Here is an 18,233-nt window from a genome sequence, read left to right as displayed (position 1 = left end):
CTGTTCAATGATCCTGGCCTGATTTTCTGAGGGTATTCCCTGTCTACCAGAGCTTTTTGCTGCCAAACTCAGAAGCACACAGAGGGAGCAGGCTGAAGAGTGTGGGGAGTTGTGGGGTTAGCACTTGGGGTGTTGTGGGTGCCCCTGGATCGGGTAAGGGGGGATCTTTGGGTGAGGATCTACCCTCAACTTGTGGGCAGGTTTCCTACTGAAGTAATGAAAGCATATAGCAGGAACTGTGTCTACTGACTGGTTCAGCCCTGGACTGTGTGCCGTTGGGGGAGGGATGGCACTGGCAGCTACTCTTGCACCTGAACTCTTATTTTATTTTATTTTATTTTTTTGGGGGGTGCTTCAAAGGAACAGAGGAATTTATTTTTGGGAAACTATTCTTGGGAAGACTTCTGTAAGGCTATCTTCTCCATGGGTTTCTGCCCACATCGGCACTCTCTCTGTTTTCCCCAACTGCATATAAGAGGAACTGAGTCCTCTTCACTGGCTCTCCTTCTGATTCCACAGCCTGTACTGAGATCTGTCTGCCTATTACCTGATGCACAAGTGAGCAAGACTCCTCCCATATCCTTTGGTCTGTAGTGCTTGATTCCACAACTCTCACAGAGGTACTTTTGTTCATGGATGGATCCTGAAATTTACTTGTTTTTATAAAGGGGAGCCAAAGGAGGGAGTTCTTATGACACGATAATGCTTTTGTCAAACCCAAAGCCAGTTTTATCTCTTCCTTTCTAATCCTTATCCTTTTATTTTCTTACCTTATCAATATGATGTTGTAAAGAGGGACTTTCTTGCCTTGTTCTTTATCTTAATGGAAAAGCTTTAATCTACAGTTAGGTATAATGTTATCTGTCACATTTTTAAAGAAGATATTCTTTAAAAATTTGAGGAAGTTTCCCTCTATAGCTTTCTGATAGGAGTTCAATTTTGTTGAATAATTTTCTGCAATTGTTGATATGGTCATGTGATTTTTCTTTTTTAGCTGTTGATATATGATGGATTACATTAATTGATTTTCTAATGTTGAACCATCCTTATATAGTTGAGATAAAACTCACTTGCTCATGGTATATAATACTTCTTATACATTAATGGAATTAATTTGCTAATATTTTGTTGAGGATTTTTACATCACATTTCATGAGAGGTATTGGTCTATAGTCTTCCTATAATGTCTTTGTCTTTGGTATTAGGGTAATGCTGGCCTCATAAAAGGTGTCAAGAAGTATTCATTCTACTTATAATTTCTGAAAGAGATTATTGGGAATTGGTATGATTTCTTCCTTAAATGTTTGGTAAAATTCACTAGTCAACCCAATTGGACCTGTGCTTTCTGTTTTGAAAGGTTATTATTTATTGATTTAATCTCTCTTTTTTTTAATGCCTTCAAAACTGTACCCTGCTCAAATTGCCTAGTTTTTTTTTAATATTTCTTTTTCTTTTTCTTTTTAAAATTTTTTATTATGTTGTGTTAGTCACCATACAGTACATCATTAGTTTTTGATGTAGTGTTCCATGATTCATTGTTTGTGTATAGCACCCAGTGCTCCATGCAATATGCACCCTCCTTAATACCCATCACCGACCTATCCCAATCCCCCCCCACCGAAGGCCTCAGTTTGTTTCCCAGAGTCCATAGTCTCTCGTGGTTCATTCCCTCTTCTGTTTACCCCCCCTTCATTCTTCCTTCCTTCTCCTACCGATCTCCCTGCTATTTCTTATGTTCCATAAATGAGTGAAACCATATGATAATTGTCTTTCTCTGCTTGACTTATTTCACTTAACATAATCTCCTCCAGTCCCGTCCATGTTGCTGCAAATGTTGGGTAATCGTTCTTTCTGATGGCTAAGTAAGGTTCCATTGTATATATGGACCACATCTTCTTTATCCATTCGTCTGTTGAAGGGCATCTCGGCTCTTTCCACAATTTAGCTATTGTGGACAATGTTGCTGTGAACATTGGGGTGCATATGGCCCTTCTCTTCACTACATCTGTACCTTTGGGGTAAATACCCAGTAGTGCAATTGCTGGATCATAGGGTAGCTCTATTTTTAACTTTTTGAGGGACCTCCACACTGTTTTCTAAAGTGGCTGTACCACCTTGCATTCCCACCAACAGTATAAGAGGGTTCCCCTTTCTCCACATCCTCTCCAACATTTCTTGTTTCTTGCCTTGTCCATTTTTGCCATTCTAACTGGTGTAAGGTGGTATCTCAAGGTGGTTCTGATTTGAATTTCCCTGCTGGCTAATGATTTTGAGTATTTTTTCATGTGTCTGTTAGCCATTTGTATGTCTTCATTGGAAAAGTGTCTGTTCATATCTTCTGCCCTTTTTTGATTTGATTATTTGTTTCTTGTGTATTGAGTTTGAGAAGTTCTTTATAGATCGTCGATACCAGCCTTTTATCTGTAGTGTCATTTGCAAATATCTTCTCCCATTCTGTGGGTTGCCTCTTTGTTTTGATGACTGTTTCCTTTGCTGTGCAGAAACTTTTTATCTTGATGAAGTCCCACACGTTCATTTTTTCTTTTGTTTCTCTTGCCTTTGGAGATGTGTCATGAAAGAAGTTGCTGTGGCCGATGTCGTGGAGGTTGCTGCCTATGTTCTTCTCTAGGATTTTGATGGATTCCTGTCTCACATGTTGGTCTTTCATCCATCTGGAGTTTATCTTTGTGTATGGTGTGAGAGAGTGGTCAAGTTTCATTCTTTTTCATGTGGCTGTCCAATTTTCCCAGCACCATTTATTGAAGGGACTGTCTTTTTTCCACTGGATGTTTTTCCCTGCTTTGTCAAAGATTAGTTGACCATAGAGCCGAGGGTCCATTTCTGGAGTCTCTATTCTGTTCCATTGGTCTATGTGTCTGTTTTTGTGCCAGTACTGTCCTGTCTTGGTGATCACAGCTTAGTAGTATAGCTTAAAACTAGGCAATGTGATGCCCCCAACTTTGTTTTTCCTTTTCAATATTTCCTTGGTGATTCGGGGCCTTTTTTGGTTCCACACAAATTTAAGGGCTGTTTGTTCCAGCTCTTTGAAAAATGTCATTGGCATTTTGATCAGGATGGCTTTGAAAGTGTAGTTTGCTCTGCGTAGCGTAGACATTTTAACTATGTTTATTCTTCTGATCCATGAGCATGGAATGTTGTTCCACCTTTTTGTGTCTTCTTCAATGTCTTTCAAGAGTGATTTGTAGTTTCTAGAATATAGATCCTTTACGTTTCTGGTTAAGTTAATTCTGAGATAACGTATGGTTTTCGGTGCTATTGTAAATGGGATGGATTCCCTAATTTCTCTTTCTTCAGTCTCATTGTTCGTGTATAGAAATGCAACTGATTTCTGAGCATTGATTTTGTATCCCGCCACATTACTGAATTGCTCTATAACTTCTAGTAGTTTGGGGATGGAGTCTTTTGGGTTTTCCATATAGAGCGTCATATCATCTGCGAAGAGAGACAGTTTGATTTCTTCTTCGCCGATTTGGATGCCTTTTATCCCTTTTTGTTGTCTGATTGCTATTGCAAAGACTTCTAGTAATATGTTGAACTAATGGCGAGAGTGGGCATCCTTGTCGTGTTCCTGATCTTAAGGGAAAGGCTTTCAGCTTTTCCCCATTGAGAATGATATACACTGTAGGCTTTTCATAGATGGTTTTTATGAAATTGAGGAATGTGCCCTCTATCCCTACACTCTAAAGAGTTTTAATCAGGAAAGGATGCTGTATTTGTCAAATTCTTTTTCTGCCTCAATTGAAAGGATCATATGGTTCTTGTCCCTTCTCTTATTAATGTGATCTATCACATTGATCAATTTGCAAATGTTGAACCACCCTTGCAACCCAGGGTTGAACCCCACTTGGTAGTGATGGATAATCCTTTTAATGTACACCCTTTAATGTACACACTAATGTACACACATTAATCCCTTTAATGTACACACTGTTGGATCCTATTAGTAGGATCTTGTTGAGAATTTTGGCATCCCTATGCATCAGGGATATCAGTCTGTAATACTCCTTTTTATTGGGGTCTTTGCCTGGTTTGGGAATCAAGGTAATACTGGCCTCATAGAATGAGTTTGGTAGTTTTCCTTCTGTCTATTTTTTGAAACAGCTTCAGGAGAAGGGGTATTATTTCTTCTTTGAATGTTAGGTAGAATTCTGCTGGGGATCCGTCAGGTCCTGGACTCTTGTTTTTGGGGAGGTTTTTGATCACTGCTTCATCTCTTCATAATTAATTGGTCTGTTTAGATTATCAATTTCTTCCTGTTTCAGGCGTGGTAGTTTATAGGTTTCCAGGAAGGCATCCATTTCTTCCAAGTTGTTTAATTTATTGGCATAAAGCTGTTGGTAAAGATTTCTAATGATCCTTCCTATTTCATTGGTGTTGGTTGTGACCTCTCCCTTTTCATTCATAATTTTATTAATTTGGGTCCTTTCTCTATTCTTTTGAATAAGTCTGGCCAGTGGCTTATTGATCTATTTATTCTTTCAAAGAACCAGTTTCTAGTTCTGTTGATCTGCTCTACTGTACTCCTGGTTTCTAATTCATTGATCTGTGCTCTAATCTTGATCAACTGCTTTTTCATGTGTGGATTAGGCCTATTCTTCTGTTCCTGTTCCAGCTTCTTGAGGTGAGAATATAAAAACTGCATTTTAGATTTTTCTATTCTTTAGACTGAGGCTTGGGTGGCTATGTATTTCCCCCTTAGGACTGCCTTTGCAGTGTCCCATAGGTTTTGGACTGTTGTGTTTTCATTCTCGTTGGTCTCCATATATTGTTTAAATTGATTTTTGATTTCCTGGTTTATTGAATCATTCTTGAGCAGGATGGTTCTTAGTTTCTAAGTGTTTGAGTTTCTTCCAAATTTTTCCTTGTGATTGAGTTCTAATTTCAAAGCGTTGTGGTCTGAGAATATGCAGGGAATAATTTCAGTCTTTTGGTATCGGTTGAGACCTGTTTTGTGACTCAGCATATGATCTCTTCTGGAGAATGTTCCATGTGCATTCGAAAAGAATGAGTATTCTGTTGTTCTGGGGTGTAGTCTTCTATATATATCTATGAGGTCTATCTGGTCTAGTATGGCATTCAAAGCTCTTGTTTCTAGGGGCACCTGGGTGGCACAGCGGTTGAGCGTCTGCCTTCGGCTCAGGGCGTGATCCCGGCGTTATGGGATCGAGCCCCACATCAGGCTCTTCTGCTATGAGCCTGCTTCTTCCTCTCCCACTCCCCCTGCTTGTGTTCCCTCTCTCGCTGACTGTCTCTATCTCTGTCAAATAAATAAATAAAATCTTAAAAAAAAAAAAAAAAAAAAAAAAAAAAAAAACAAAGCTCTTGTTTCTTTGTTGATATTCTGCTTAGGTGATCTGTCTATAGCTGGTAGTGGAGTGTTGAGGTCCTCTACTATTAACGTATTTTTATCTATATCTCTCTTTATTCTGGTTAAGAGTTGGCTTGTGTATCTTGCTGCTCCCCTGTTGGGGGCGTAGATATTTATAATTGTCATATCCATTTGTTGGATACATCCTTTAAGAAAAATTTAGTGTCCTACTGTATCTCTAACTACAGTCTTTAGTTTAAAATCCAATCTGTCTGATATGAGAATTGCTACCCCAGCTTTCTTTTGAGGTCCATTGGCATGAAAGATGGTATTCCATTCCTTTATTTCAGTCTGAATGTATCGTTAGGTTCAAAATGAGTCTCTTGTAGACAGCAAATGGATGGGTCATGTCTTTTTATCCAATCTGCAACCCTGTGGCACTTTATGGGAGCATTTAGGCCATTCACATTGAGAGTGATTATTGAGAGATATGATTTTAATGATGTCATGTTGCCTGTAAAGTCTTTGTTTCTATAGATTGTAACTTTCTGTTCTGTATCAGTCTTGGGGCCTTTTTACTTTTATAGAACCCTCCCCTTAATATCTCCTGTAGGGCTGGTTTCGTGGTTACTAAATTGGTCAATGACTGGCGATTCTGGGAGTTCCTTATCTCTCAATTCTGAATGACAGCCTTGCTGGGTAAAAGATCCTTGGCTGCATGTTTTTCTCTGAAAGAGCTTTAAAAATGCCCCCTCCCCAACCCTTTCTCTCATTCCAGGTCTGTGTAGACAGGTCTGACGTAATCGTAATATTTTTGCCTTTGTACGTGAGAAATTTCTTTGCCCTGGCTGCTTTCAATACTGTATCCTTGGATCTAATATTTGCGAAATGCACTATGACGTGACGTGGTGTAGGTTTGTCGTGGTTGAGCTTGGGAGGGGTCCTCTCTGCCTCTTGGACACGAATGTTTGTTTCCCTTGCTAGATTAGGGATGTTTTCAGCTACAGTGTTCAAATATCTCTTCTAGACCTCTGTTTTTCTCCACCCCCTCGGGGATCCCGATGATTCTGACATTGGAATGTTTCATTGAGTCAGTGATCTCCCATAACCTACATTCCTGAGCATGGATTTTTTTGAGTCCAGATTCTATTTTAGCTTTTTCTTCTACTAACCCATCCTCCAATTCACTAATACGTTCTTCTGCCTCATTCACCCTAGCCGTCAGAGCCTCTAGTTTTGCCTGCATTTGGCTCATAGAATTTTTAATTTCTGCCAGATTCGCTCTCATTTCCACCCTTAGAGATTCTGTATTCTCATTAACATTTTCGTTAATACTTTTCTCAAGTCTACACATCATCTTGACCATTGTTACTCTGAATTCCATTTCTGATAATTTGGTTATATCCATATCCATTAGTTCTGTGGCAGAGGCCACAGACTCATTGTCTTTTCTTTGCTCAGGGGGACTTCTCCTTCTCATCATTCTGATGAGGAGAGGTTGCAGGGTTGTCCAGAGCCCAAATTATTGACCAGGACCCAGGCTGTGCGCACTTGTTTTATAGGGATCTTAGGGATGTGGGCTTCTTGATTTTTCAGCCTGCCTTCTGGGGGAGGGGCCTGCCGTGCCAATACTCAGGCAACCCTGTTTGGGTAGAGTCTCCGTGTCCCCTGAGAGGGGGGGACGGGGTTGGGCACACTGTGAGCTGGTATTTCCAGGCTTTTGTTCTCTGGTGGCTTTCCCTGGCTCTTTGCTGTGCCTCTTCTGAGAATCAGAGCAGCAGTGGCTGAATCTCAGCCTCTGTCTCAGAACAGAGGGATCGCGGACTGTTCTCCACTGATGTTCTGGCCACTTTAACTCTGTTACTGTTGTTGCTGCTCAACCCTGCAGTGTCCCGGGGTGTGCGCCCCACACCTGCATCCCAGCCCTCACTTCCAGGGCGGGCGCGTCTCTGTCCTTTGTGTTTCTAATACCGCCAGCCGCCCCCGCGCACTCCAGAGCTCCCAGTCTCAGTCTGGTTCCAGTGAGCGCACCGGAGCTCCGTTTCAGTCTGGTGGCGTGCGTTCCCCGGCTCACAGTCTCCGTTTGCTCTCTCGCGGGTGCCAGTCCGCGAGTCTGCCTGCTCCCCCCATGCAGGTGGCTACCGCTTTCTGGCGCCTGAACGCGGGGGCTCCCTCCCCCTTCCGTTTATCTTCTGATATCTGTGTGCGGTTTCAAAGCTCCCTGCTTTGTACCTCAATACTCAGCGCTGGAGATGTTCATTTGTAGAGATCCAGATGTATCTTCCTGCATCTCAGGCTGATTCCGTGGATGTTCAGGCTGGTCTAGTACCTATCCAGCTCGACTCAGGGGACCGGCTGTAAAAGTGGTCCCCTATTCCTCTGCCATCTTAACTCCCCATCCTCCAAGTTTTGGCTATCTTGAATAAAGCTGCTATGAATGATTTTTACTGTGGTAAAAAAACATAAAGTTTTCCATCTTAACATTTTTAAGTCTGCAGTTCAGTAGTATTACGTATATTTACATTGTTGTGAAACGGATCTCCAGAACTTTTTTATCTTGCAAATATGAAACTCTGATACTCTTTTTGGTATTCTGAGCACCCAATTTCCAATGTGGGTGCTAGGGTTCCTCCTATACCAAAAAGCAATTCTTGGACACCAGCAGAATTCAATTCAATTCTATCTACCCAAAGATGACATCAGATTCCATAGGTTAAGGGTCCGGTCCTACAAGACTGCACACACAACCCCCCGCCCAACATATGCCAGTTGCTATCCTAGGTGATATCCTAGGCTATCACCTATGCTTCTGACCAGTTGGCTATAGATTGGACGTTCCAATGACTTCCTCCTTGGTAACTCAATACAGACATCAGTTGCAAGCCCAGGTTGTTACCTGTACTTCTAACTGGCTATAAATCAGAGGTTCTCAAGATTCCCTCCTTGGATTCAATTGATTTGCTAGAGTGGCTCCCACAACTTAGAGAAGGATTTTGCTTACTAGATTACTCTTTTATTATAAAAGGATATAATTCAGGTACAGCCAGGTAGAAGAGATGTATAGGGCAAGGTATAGGGAAAGGATGCCGAACTTTCATGCCCTCTCTGTATGCACACTGTCCTCAAATCTTCACATGTCCACCAACCCAGAAGCTCTCTGAACCCTGTCCTTTTGGGTTTTTATGGAGGATTGATTACATAGGCACAACAGATTAAATCATTGGCCATTGACAATTGATTCATCCTCTGTGAAGGTTGGGAGGGAAGGCAGGAATGAAAGTTCCAACCTTCTAATCACATAGCCACATGGAACCACATGGATTCCACTGGCAACCAGCTCCCATCCTTAGAATCCTTTAAAACTTACTTCAACCACATAACAAAAGACACCTTTATCTCTCTCAGTACAGGAAATTCTAAGGGTTTTGGGAGCTGTAAACCAGGAACTGTGGACAAAGACCAAATACATGTGAGAAATATATTTCCATCATCTAAATGATGAAATATTTATTTCTTATAAATCACAATATTGCAATACCCATTAAATGATAACTTTCCTTTCCCCTATTCTAACAGCCCCTGCAAGCCCCCATTCTACTTTGTTTTGATGAATTTGACTGCTTTAGATACCTCATATAAGTGGAGTAATACAGTATACTTTGTCTTTTATTGATGGCTCATTTCAGTCATCTATGTTTTAGCATGTGATGGGACTGCCTTCCTTTTTAAGGTTGAATGATATTTCCTTGTATGTATGTACCACATTTTGTTAATACAGTCATCTGTTAGTGGACATTGGGTTGTTAACACCTCTTGGCTCTTGTGAATAATACTTCTTGGGTCATAGGTGTGCAAATTTTCACTTTGAGACTCTGCTTTCAGTTCTTTTAGGTAAGTACTCAGGAGTAGGACTGCTGATCATATGGTAATTCTGTGTTTTTTTTTTTTTTAACAACTTCCAATGTTTTCCATAGCATTTGCACAATTTTACAATCCTACCAACAGTGTTCAAGGGTTCCAATTTCACCAACACTTGTTTTGTGATTTCTTTTTTTATAGTAGTCATTCTGATGGCTATAGGGTGATATCATTGTGGTTTTCATTTGTATTTCTCTTATGACTATTGATGTTGAATATCTATTTATATTCTTATTGGCCATTTGTATGAGTTCTATGCACATTCTTGATATTAATCTCTTATTAGATATATGATTTGCAAGTCTTTTCTCCTGTTCTATAGATTACCTTTTCGCTCTCTTGATTGTATCCTTTGATGCACAAGTTTTTAAGTTTGTTGTAGATCCATTTGTCGATTTTTACTATTGTTGCTTGTGCTTTTAGTCCAAGAAATGATTGTGAAGTCCAATGTCATAAAGCTTTTTCCCTATGTTTTCTTCTAGGAATTTTATAGTCTTAGGTCTTACATTTAGGTCTTCAACCCATTTTGAGTTAATTTTTGTACATGATGTGAGATAAAGGTCTAATTTCATTCTTTTGCATGGGATATCCAGTTTTCATTTACAGATAAGACTTCCCATTGAGAGGCCTTGGCATCCTTGTCATAGATCATCTGACCATATAAGTAACATATTACTGATAGCAATAATTGAATAACTTGATAAATAAATGAAATAAATGAAGATAAGGGAAAATTCTTCCTTACAGTATAATCAGTATAGAAGGAATAATAAAATTAAATAATTATGAATGGATGTTCAAACTAGTGGGTGAAAGTTTTATGAGGATTCAGATACTTACAGAATCTCACAACTATCTCCTCATAAATTACTAGTTAATTACAAATGGAAGCATAGTAACAGAGGAAAAACCTGGAAGACAGCAGTTAACCAAGTGATCCAAAAGTAGCAATACAGTATGAGGACAAACTGACAACATGTATCTTCTGAGAAAGATAGCATCACTTCTGTGAAGTTATTTCAGAGTAAAAGTACACACACACACACACACACACACACACACACACACACACTACACAGCGTAAAGGTGGTGTGACAAAAGCTGGGGCAATGGATATTCTGAACAGAATGCTTTTCCCCTCTGTACATATAAGTCATATAATTAGATTCAAGTTGTTAAATAGAGATCTTAGAAACAGAGACATTTTATATTATTTTGAGAGGAAGCACAGCAAGAGATCAAGGGCAGGGCCTCTGAAACCAGATTGCTTAGGTTTAAATCCTTTTTTCATCACTTACTAGCTATGTAACTTTTGACAAGTTAAATATCTATGCCTCAGTTTCTTCATCTATAAAGTGGGAATAATAATAGTCCCAAACGTCACAGGGCTGTTGTGAGGACTTAATGAGTAAATCTAGGTAGTATTCAGAATAGAGATTCACACATAGTAAGTACCATAAAGGTGTTTGCTATTATTATTTCATTTATTTATTTATTAATTACAGAAACCATCAGTTCCTAATCTAATTATCTGATGGCCTCTTGGAATACAAAAACCCTTGGATTAAGAATCGGGCAAATGGGCGCCTGGGGGGCTCAGTTAGTTAAACATCTGACTTCAGCTGAGGTCATGATCCCAGAGTCCTGGGATCAACTCCTGCATTGGGCTCCCTGCTCAGTAGGGAGTCTGCTTCTCCCTCTCCCTATTCCCCCCCCCCCCCCGGCTCATTCTCTCTCTTTCTCTCCCTGTCTTGCCTCTTTCTCTCTCAAATAAATAAAATCTTAAAAAAAAATAAAAGCAAAAAAACACAACCCAATTCTGGTGAAGGATAGTGGGGAAGGGTAAAGTGCTCATTTTGAAGTACAAATACTTCAAGCTACCACATAATGTCACTGAACTTGGAGATAGGAAGACATTTGCACGATCAGCTCTGGAGGTGATACTAGCTGGCTCCAGGATGCCACTGGATAGGTCTCATTTTCATTAGAATTTAAGGATATGTTTCTGAAATTGCAAACTAAGTTTTCAGGTGAATATTTGAAAGCATTAAATTTTCTTGATGCAAATTCTATGAGCCTCTATAGCTTTTTAAAAAACTGTGTGTATGTTTTTGTGTGCATTAGAAACCAAACATTTGATTTGTAGGATTATCTCTGTAAATAAATAAAATTACACTAAATGAAAATATAAAAGTAATCTTGATGATCCATCTGATAATGTTACTTTTTATGAGAAAATAATTTTAAATGATCATTTAAGTTTTTAAAAATGATCCTAGATATGCAATTCCAATGAAACGTGCTATTGTTTTGATGGCTACCAGCCTCCATTTTGCAAAAGGCGCGGCAGAGAAGTTTCTAGTTTGTCTGGGAAACAAGGCAAGTATCTAATATCTTTACATATTCAGTTAATAAATTCTCAAATTGCTTATCTTCACAAAAACAAAGGTAGATTTTTGCTGCCTTGAAGTCAATATTTGCAATTAAAAGGTAAATAGTCTTCTTTTCAAGAAATGAAAACCAGGTATGTCTTCTTAATGTAGCTCTTCTAATATTAACTCTCAATATCATGATTGAAACTGAGAATATCTTTTAAAATTTTTATTTACTGATATCATTGACTTTCTCTGTTAGGCTGTCCTGTAAATTTGTTGGATTACCTTGCAATTACATGATCCCACATTATATATCATTGAAGATTTGGGGTCCAACTTAAGAGTGCTATACTGAGATTTTGCCATAGCTGCATTATAATGTAAAATACGTTGGAACTTTCTGGAACTTGTTTTCTAATCTTTTAGAATGAGAGGTTGTAGAGATAGTTCTAAGTATTATGATTCTATTATTATTTTTCCATGTTCTTTGAATAACAACAAAAATTAAGAACATTGTAATTGGTTTGCTGCAACTTGAAAGTAAAAATAGATGGCTTAATTTTTTTACTCTGACTTTTAATGTATTTCTATTTTTAGGTTTAACAATGGAAAGAGCTCTTAGGAAGGCTGAAAAGAACCGGTGGCTTCTAGGTTTCTACATTGCTTTACCTGTTATCATCATAGCAACCATAATAGCTGTTTCATGGAATAGTTCGAAAAAGTGGTTTGCCAAGGAAGAGGAATTCCTAAGTAGCGAGTAAATTGAATTTGTGTTCCCAAGTTAAACTTTAGTACCATTTCACTCTAGTCCTATATAGGGCAGTATCATGAAGCAGCTATACATTTTATAGGGATTTTGAGAACTATATAAATATCTCATTTAATTTTGTAAGCTAGTTTTGAATATCCCCATTTTAAAGTTGCAAAAATTTGGGAGTATAATTCAAACAATTTGCCAAAGTCTTTGCCTTGGAAATTGAGAGAGAAAGAACTCAAATGTATCCTTATGTATTGCTTTCAAATACTTTAGTGGTTCTCAAATTGTGACCTGTGTTACCTACAGAACCACCAGAAATATTTATTAGAAATGCAGATTTCTAGGCCTTATCACAGATGAAATATTTCCATTTTCGTTGCTGCTTTATGTAAGAAATGACTTTAAAATTATTCTCTGGGTAAAGTATTCAGAAGGAAAATTTATAATTTAGACTTTAGTATATTTAATTTTTTTTTTAAGAGAGAGTGTGTGCTAGTGGGGGAAGGGGCAGAGGGACAGGGAGAGGATCTTTTTTTTTTTTTTTTTAAGATTTATTTATTTTAGAGAGAGATTGAGAGGAGCGCATAGAGACAAGGGGCAGAGGGAGAGAGAGTCTGAAGCAGACTCCACACTGAGCATGGAGCCTGACAGCAGCCTGATGAAGGGCTTGATCTCATGACCCTGAAGTCATGACCTGCGCCAACTGAGAGTCAGATGCTTAACCGACTGAGCCGCCCAGGCACCCCGAACATACTTTAATTTAAAAAAATAATTCAAACACAGAGAGAACATGGTGATGAATACTCATTTGCCCACCCATGGAAATAAACAAATGTTAATATTTTTCTTGGTTCTTTTATGAAATAAGCCATTGCATTTACAGCTGCAGTCCGTTTCTAGTATTATCTCTGCAGAGAACAACCTCTACACTGAAAGTTGATATGTATTACATGTTTTTGCTACATATGGCTGTATCAGTGTGCCATATCTGGAATTATATTTTATTTTATTTTGGAATTATATATAATTTTAAACTTGAAAACCTTCTTTATAAAGAGATACATTTCCTCTTCTAATTCTAATTTTGTTTCTGTGTTTTCTTTTTTCCCGTTTTCATGAGTAGTCTTCTCAGAGGTTTTATTGGCAATTTAAAAAATATAACTTTGGCGTTTGTTAAGATCTCTATATTTCCTTAGTGTTTATTATCTTGAAGTTGTGTTCTTTTCCTCCTTTCTGCTCTCTTTACTTTTGCTCTGTTTTAATTCTAGCTTTCTTGAGTCTAATGCTTTTTTTGAAATTAATTTTCAGTCTTTCTTATTTCCAATATATGCTTTTAAAGCTAAAACTATCCCTTTTATATATCATTTCATGTATACTCTTGTTTTTAATATATAGTTGACATTCAAAAAATTAGAAACTTCCAGTATGATTTCTTGTTTGAATTATGGATATAGTGTTTACTTTCCAGTTATATGATTTATTTTGGTTGCTGAAAAAATTATTTTCTAATTTTATTACCTTATTGGGACAGACTTGTTTCTATGATTTATTCTTAAATGTTGGAACCAGAAAGGTAGTCAATTTTTGTAAAATATATGCCTGTAGGTATGCTTCAATTATTGTAACATCTTTGTTTTCTTGTTTCAAAAACAAACTTTTTAATTATGTTGCTTCAAATCATTTTTATCTGTATTGGGATATTCCCCCCATCTGCTCATTAATTTATTTTCTGTGAGAAGCAAACTAAAGTTTTTCAATATTTCATGGCTTTCCCTCTGATTTTTGAAACTTCGGCTTCATATATTCTGAGGCAATGACAATGCATTAATGTTCAATTTAGTTATGATTTCTTGGCGTATTATCTTTTTATCATTAATAATTTTTTCTTAAATTCTGTTCTCACTGTTTTATATTGCTATATCAACATGCTCTTTGAAATTTAGACTTACCTAGTATATCTTTTTTCATCCCCTATTCTTAACCTGTCTTTGTTTTTAATTGGTTTCTTATAAATAGCCTTTATATGGAATACAGTAGTGGAGTTTGCTATGCGTATATGCTTAGTATATGATGGCATATATTTAGACTGAAAATTGCCATTTTATTTTTTCTTTTTTATCATCTTCTTTTTTTTGCATGTTTTCTTTCCTTTTCCTCAAATCCATTTTCTTTATTGTGTTTTTTTCTGTTCTCTTTTTTCTTCTATTACTTTGCACATTTTTATGTTGTTTTTTATTTTTAAATGATTTTCTTTAAATTTTAGTATTTGTAGGTAATATACAGTATCTAAATTTATTTTTATTTTTTTAAAAGATTTTTTATTTATTTGACAGAGAGACACAATGAGAGAGGGAACACAAGCAGAGGGAGAGGGAGAAGCAGGCTTCCCGCTGAGCAGGGAGCCCGACGCGAGGCTTGATCCCAGGACCCTGGGATCGTGACCTGAGCTGAAGGCAGACGCTTAACTACTGAGCCACCCAGGCACCCCTGCAGTATCTAAATTTAATCATTATATATGGTCATCTGAATTACACCAAGATCTTATAACACTAGCTTCTCTTCATCTATTTGTTTGTAATTCGGCTTTTCACTTTGCCCCAAATAAGTTAGTGTTGTTTTGTTATTGTTATATTTAGTCAGTACTTACTGGGATTACCTATTATATTTCCTAGGTCTTTGCTTACTATTCCTTTCTTTTAAACCTTTTGTTTTGAAATTTAACAAATATAAAAATTTGCAAAAATAACACAGAGTTTCCTTATCCCTTTCATTTGGGTTTTGTTAATGATAACATCTTACATTAACATAGTGCATTTCACAGCTAGGGAATTGGTATTGGTACAATATTAATAATTAAACTACAGACCTTATTCATATTCATCAGTGTTTACATGCAATCTTTTTTGTGCTCATTTTTGAGTATGTGTGTGTATGTAATATTATGAAATTTAATCACAAGGTTTTTTTTTTAAAGATTTTTTTTATTTATTTATTCGACAGGATAGAGACAGCGAGAGAGGGAACACAAGCAGGGGGAGTGGGAGAGGAAGAAGCAGCTCATAGCAGAGGAGCTCGATGTGGGGCTCGATCCCAGAACGCCGGGATCACGCCCTGAGCCGAAGGCAGACGCTTAACTGCTGTGCCACCCAGGCGCCCCATAATCACAAGGTTTTTGATACCACAGTCATCACCATTCTTTTCAGAATTCTGCTTTTTTCATTCTAGGTTCAATTTTATTCTTAGGAAGCACTGTCTTAGTAGTTATTACAGTGATGGTCCATGTGTAATAATCTGTTTGACTTATATGCCTGGAAATGGCTTTATTTCATTTTCACTCTTGTATGGGTGTAGCATTTCACGTGAACAATTATGTCTATAAGTCTTTTGTGATATGCCACTGAATTCTGGCATTTACTGTTGGTGATGAGACGTCTGCTGCCAGTTTAATTAATTCAGTTTTACCTTTATGCTTAAACTGTGTTTCTTCTTTAAGTTAGCTTTCCAAGTATTCTTTTGTCCAAAGTCTTGTTAGTAAATTATTACCTGTTCTGATGAGTTTGTTTTTATTTATCTGCTCTGAACTCAGCATAATCTTTAATTATGAGGTTTTTCTTCAATTCTAGAAAATTCTAATCATTATCTCTTCAATGATTGACACTTACCCATTCTATCTCTTTTATCTTTCTGCAATTCCTGTATTTTAGGGTCTTCAATTCTGATCTCCATGGTGGTGCTGACAATGATGGTTTGTTTTCCTTCTCCCCTTCCTCCTCCTCCTCCTCTTCCTTTTTCTTCTTTCCTTTTGGTGTTAGAATGAGGCTTTTTTTAAAAATTTAAATATAGTACCTCATTAGTTTTTGATATATTATTCAGTGTTTCATTAGTTGCATATAATACCCAGTGCTCATCGTATCAGGCTTTTACAAACTGAGCTATAATTTACATATAGTAAAATTAATATTTTTAGTGTGTGTAATTCTATGAGTTTAACAAATACATACACATACCATGACTACCATAAAATAAAGAACAATCCCATTACCCCTCAAATTGCCTCTAACCCCACTTCCAGCTCCTGATGCTGACAGATCTGTCTTCTTTGCTATAGTTTCGCCTGTTCCAGAATTTTGTATAAATGGAATCATAGTGTGTAGTCTTTTGAGTCTGCCTTCCTTCCCTTAGCATAATGCATTTGAGATCATCCATGTTGTTATGTGATAGCTTGTCCTTTTTATAAAATAACACAGTTTTATTGAGGTACAGTTGACATACAGTAAACTGCATATTCTTTAAGTTCATAATCTGGTACGTTTTGATAATTTGAAAAGTAACACTCATGAAACTCATGACAATCAAGATGATGAAGATACCTGTTATGCCCAAAAGCTTCCTTGTGTTCCTTGGTAATCCGTACTCCTTTCTCTGCCATCTCCTTTATCCCCACAGTACCACTGATCTGCTTTGTCACTACAGCTCAGCTTGCATTTTCTAGAATTCTGTATAAATAGAATCATACAGTATGTGCTCTTTATTTTTGTCTGCTTTATTTCACTCATCATAATTATTTTGCAATCCATCCATGCTCTTATGTATATCAGTAGTTGTACTTTTTTATTGCTGATAGGTACTCAGTTGTACAAATACAGCATAATCTGTTCATCCATTCATCTGTTGATAGATGTGTGGGTTGTTTCCAGATTTTAGCTGTTATAAATAAAGCCATTATGAACATTTATATGCAAGTCTCTGTGAATATGTACTTTCTTTTTCTTGGGTTGTTACCTAAGAATGAATGGTAGGGTAATGCGGTAGGTATGTTTGGCTTCTAAAGAAAGAGCTGAACTGTTTCTCCAAGCAGCTGTACCATCTTATAGTTCAGCTACTAGTATGTGAGAATTCTAGTTCCTCCACATTCTCGCCAATGCTTGGTATGGTAATATATTTCTTTTTAGAATTTTAGCAATTCTGATAGTGTGTAGTGGCATCTTACTGTGTTTTTAAGTTGCATTTCTCTATAATGACTAATGACATTGCTATTTGTTATATGTGGTTATTTGTCATCTGTACCTCTTCTTTGGAGAAGTGTGTGTTCAAATCTTCTGCCCATTTTAAAATTAAGTAATTAATTAACTTATAGTTCAGAGGTCTTTTACTTATTTATTTTTGTACTATTATGCCATGATTTCATAGGAAATAGGTTCCAGCAGGTCAGGCTCTTTTTGATTGAATCTCACAAAATGTTCTTCTCTGGGTGGCGGAGACTGGTGCTTCAGCTGAACACCAAGTACCTTTCTTTTTGGCTTCCTTGTTTTTCTGATCATTTTCCTTCACGTTTTAGGAAACTATCTCGGTTTTAGAGTGCTTGATATGCTCATTATGTACATTAATTGTTTTGGCATGAATCTTGCCGTTAATTTTAGCAGGATGCTTAATATAGTACGCTCTTTCAGTTTTGCCATGGTAACATTTGTGGGACATTCCTTTTTGAACAGTGCCCATTCCCTTGATGTTTATAATATCTTAATTGTAGATTCACATGTATGTGGCTAAAGGAACAACTCCATGTTTTCAAAAAGGCCTAAAGAATGTATAGCTGGTGCCATTCCTCTTTCCCTTTGTGTTGGACATTTTGACAAGTTGCTGGAAAATGGTAGTTCCAGGTGAAAGGCCCCATTTTTTAATTGGCTTGTCTTTTTATTATTGAGTTGTTCAGATCTTGTGGTTGTTTTTAAAATGGGTTGTTTTCTTATTATTGCATTTTGAATGTTCTTTACATATTCTGAATATGAGTCTTATTATATATGATTTGCAAGTATGTAGACTAGGAATAATCTAAGGCTTATCTTTTTATTCT

General features: G+C 37.2%; 1 protein-coding gene and 1 pseudogene across 2 annotated transcripts in view; one reads left to right on the top strand and one right to left on the bottom strand.

The window, feature by feature from the left end:
- The window catches only part of ADAM32 (ADAM metallopeptidase domain 32), a 145,788-nt gene extending 132,975 nt beyond the window's left edge, over window positions 1-12,813 (top strand). The window contains exons 18-19 of one of the 2 annotated variants that reach the window (XM_087856383.1): window positions 11,527-11,626; window positions 12,220-12,813. In XM_087856383.1, the coding sequence (XP_087712509.1) occupies window positions 11,527-11,626; window positions 12,220-12,383 (264 nt within the window). In that variant the 3' untranslated portion in view covers window positions 12,384-12,813. Of the gene's footprint in view, window positions 1-11,526; window positions 12,003-12,219 lie in introns of those variants that run through there. The other variant, XM_087856381.1, reaches the window with a different exon arrangement.
- A 4,737-nt stretch (window positions 12,814-17,550) lies between these two features.
- On the bottom strand, window positions 17,551-18,007 carry LOC123780427 (large ribosomal subunit protein eL21 pseudogene; annotated as a pseudogene).
- Window positions 18,008-18,233: the final 226 nt, after the last annotated feature.

Source organism: Ursus americanus, chromosome 27 (genome assembly GCF_024610735.1).
Source record: "Ursus americanus isolate L20-20 chromosome 27, mUrsAme1.1.p, whole genome shotgun sequence".
In the NCBI taxonomy this organism is placed as follows: Eukaryota; Metazoa; Chordata; class Mammalia; order Carnivora; family Ursidae; genus Ursus; species Ursus americanus.
Note: the sequence above shows the minus strand (reverse complement) of the source record. Positions and strands in the feature narration are given on the sequence as shown.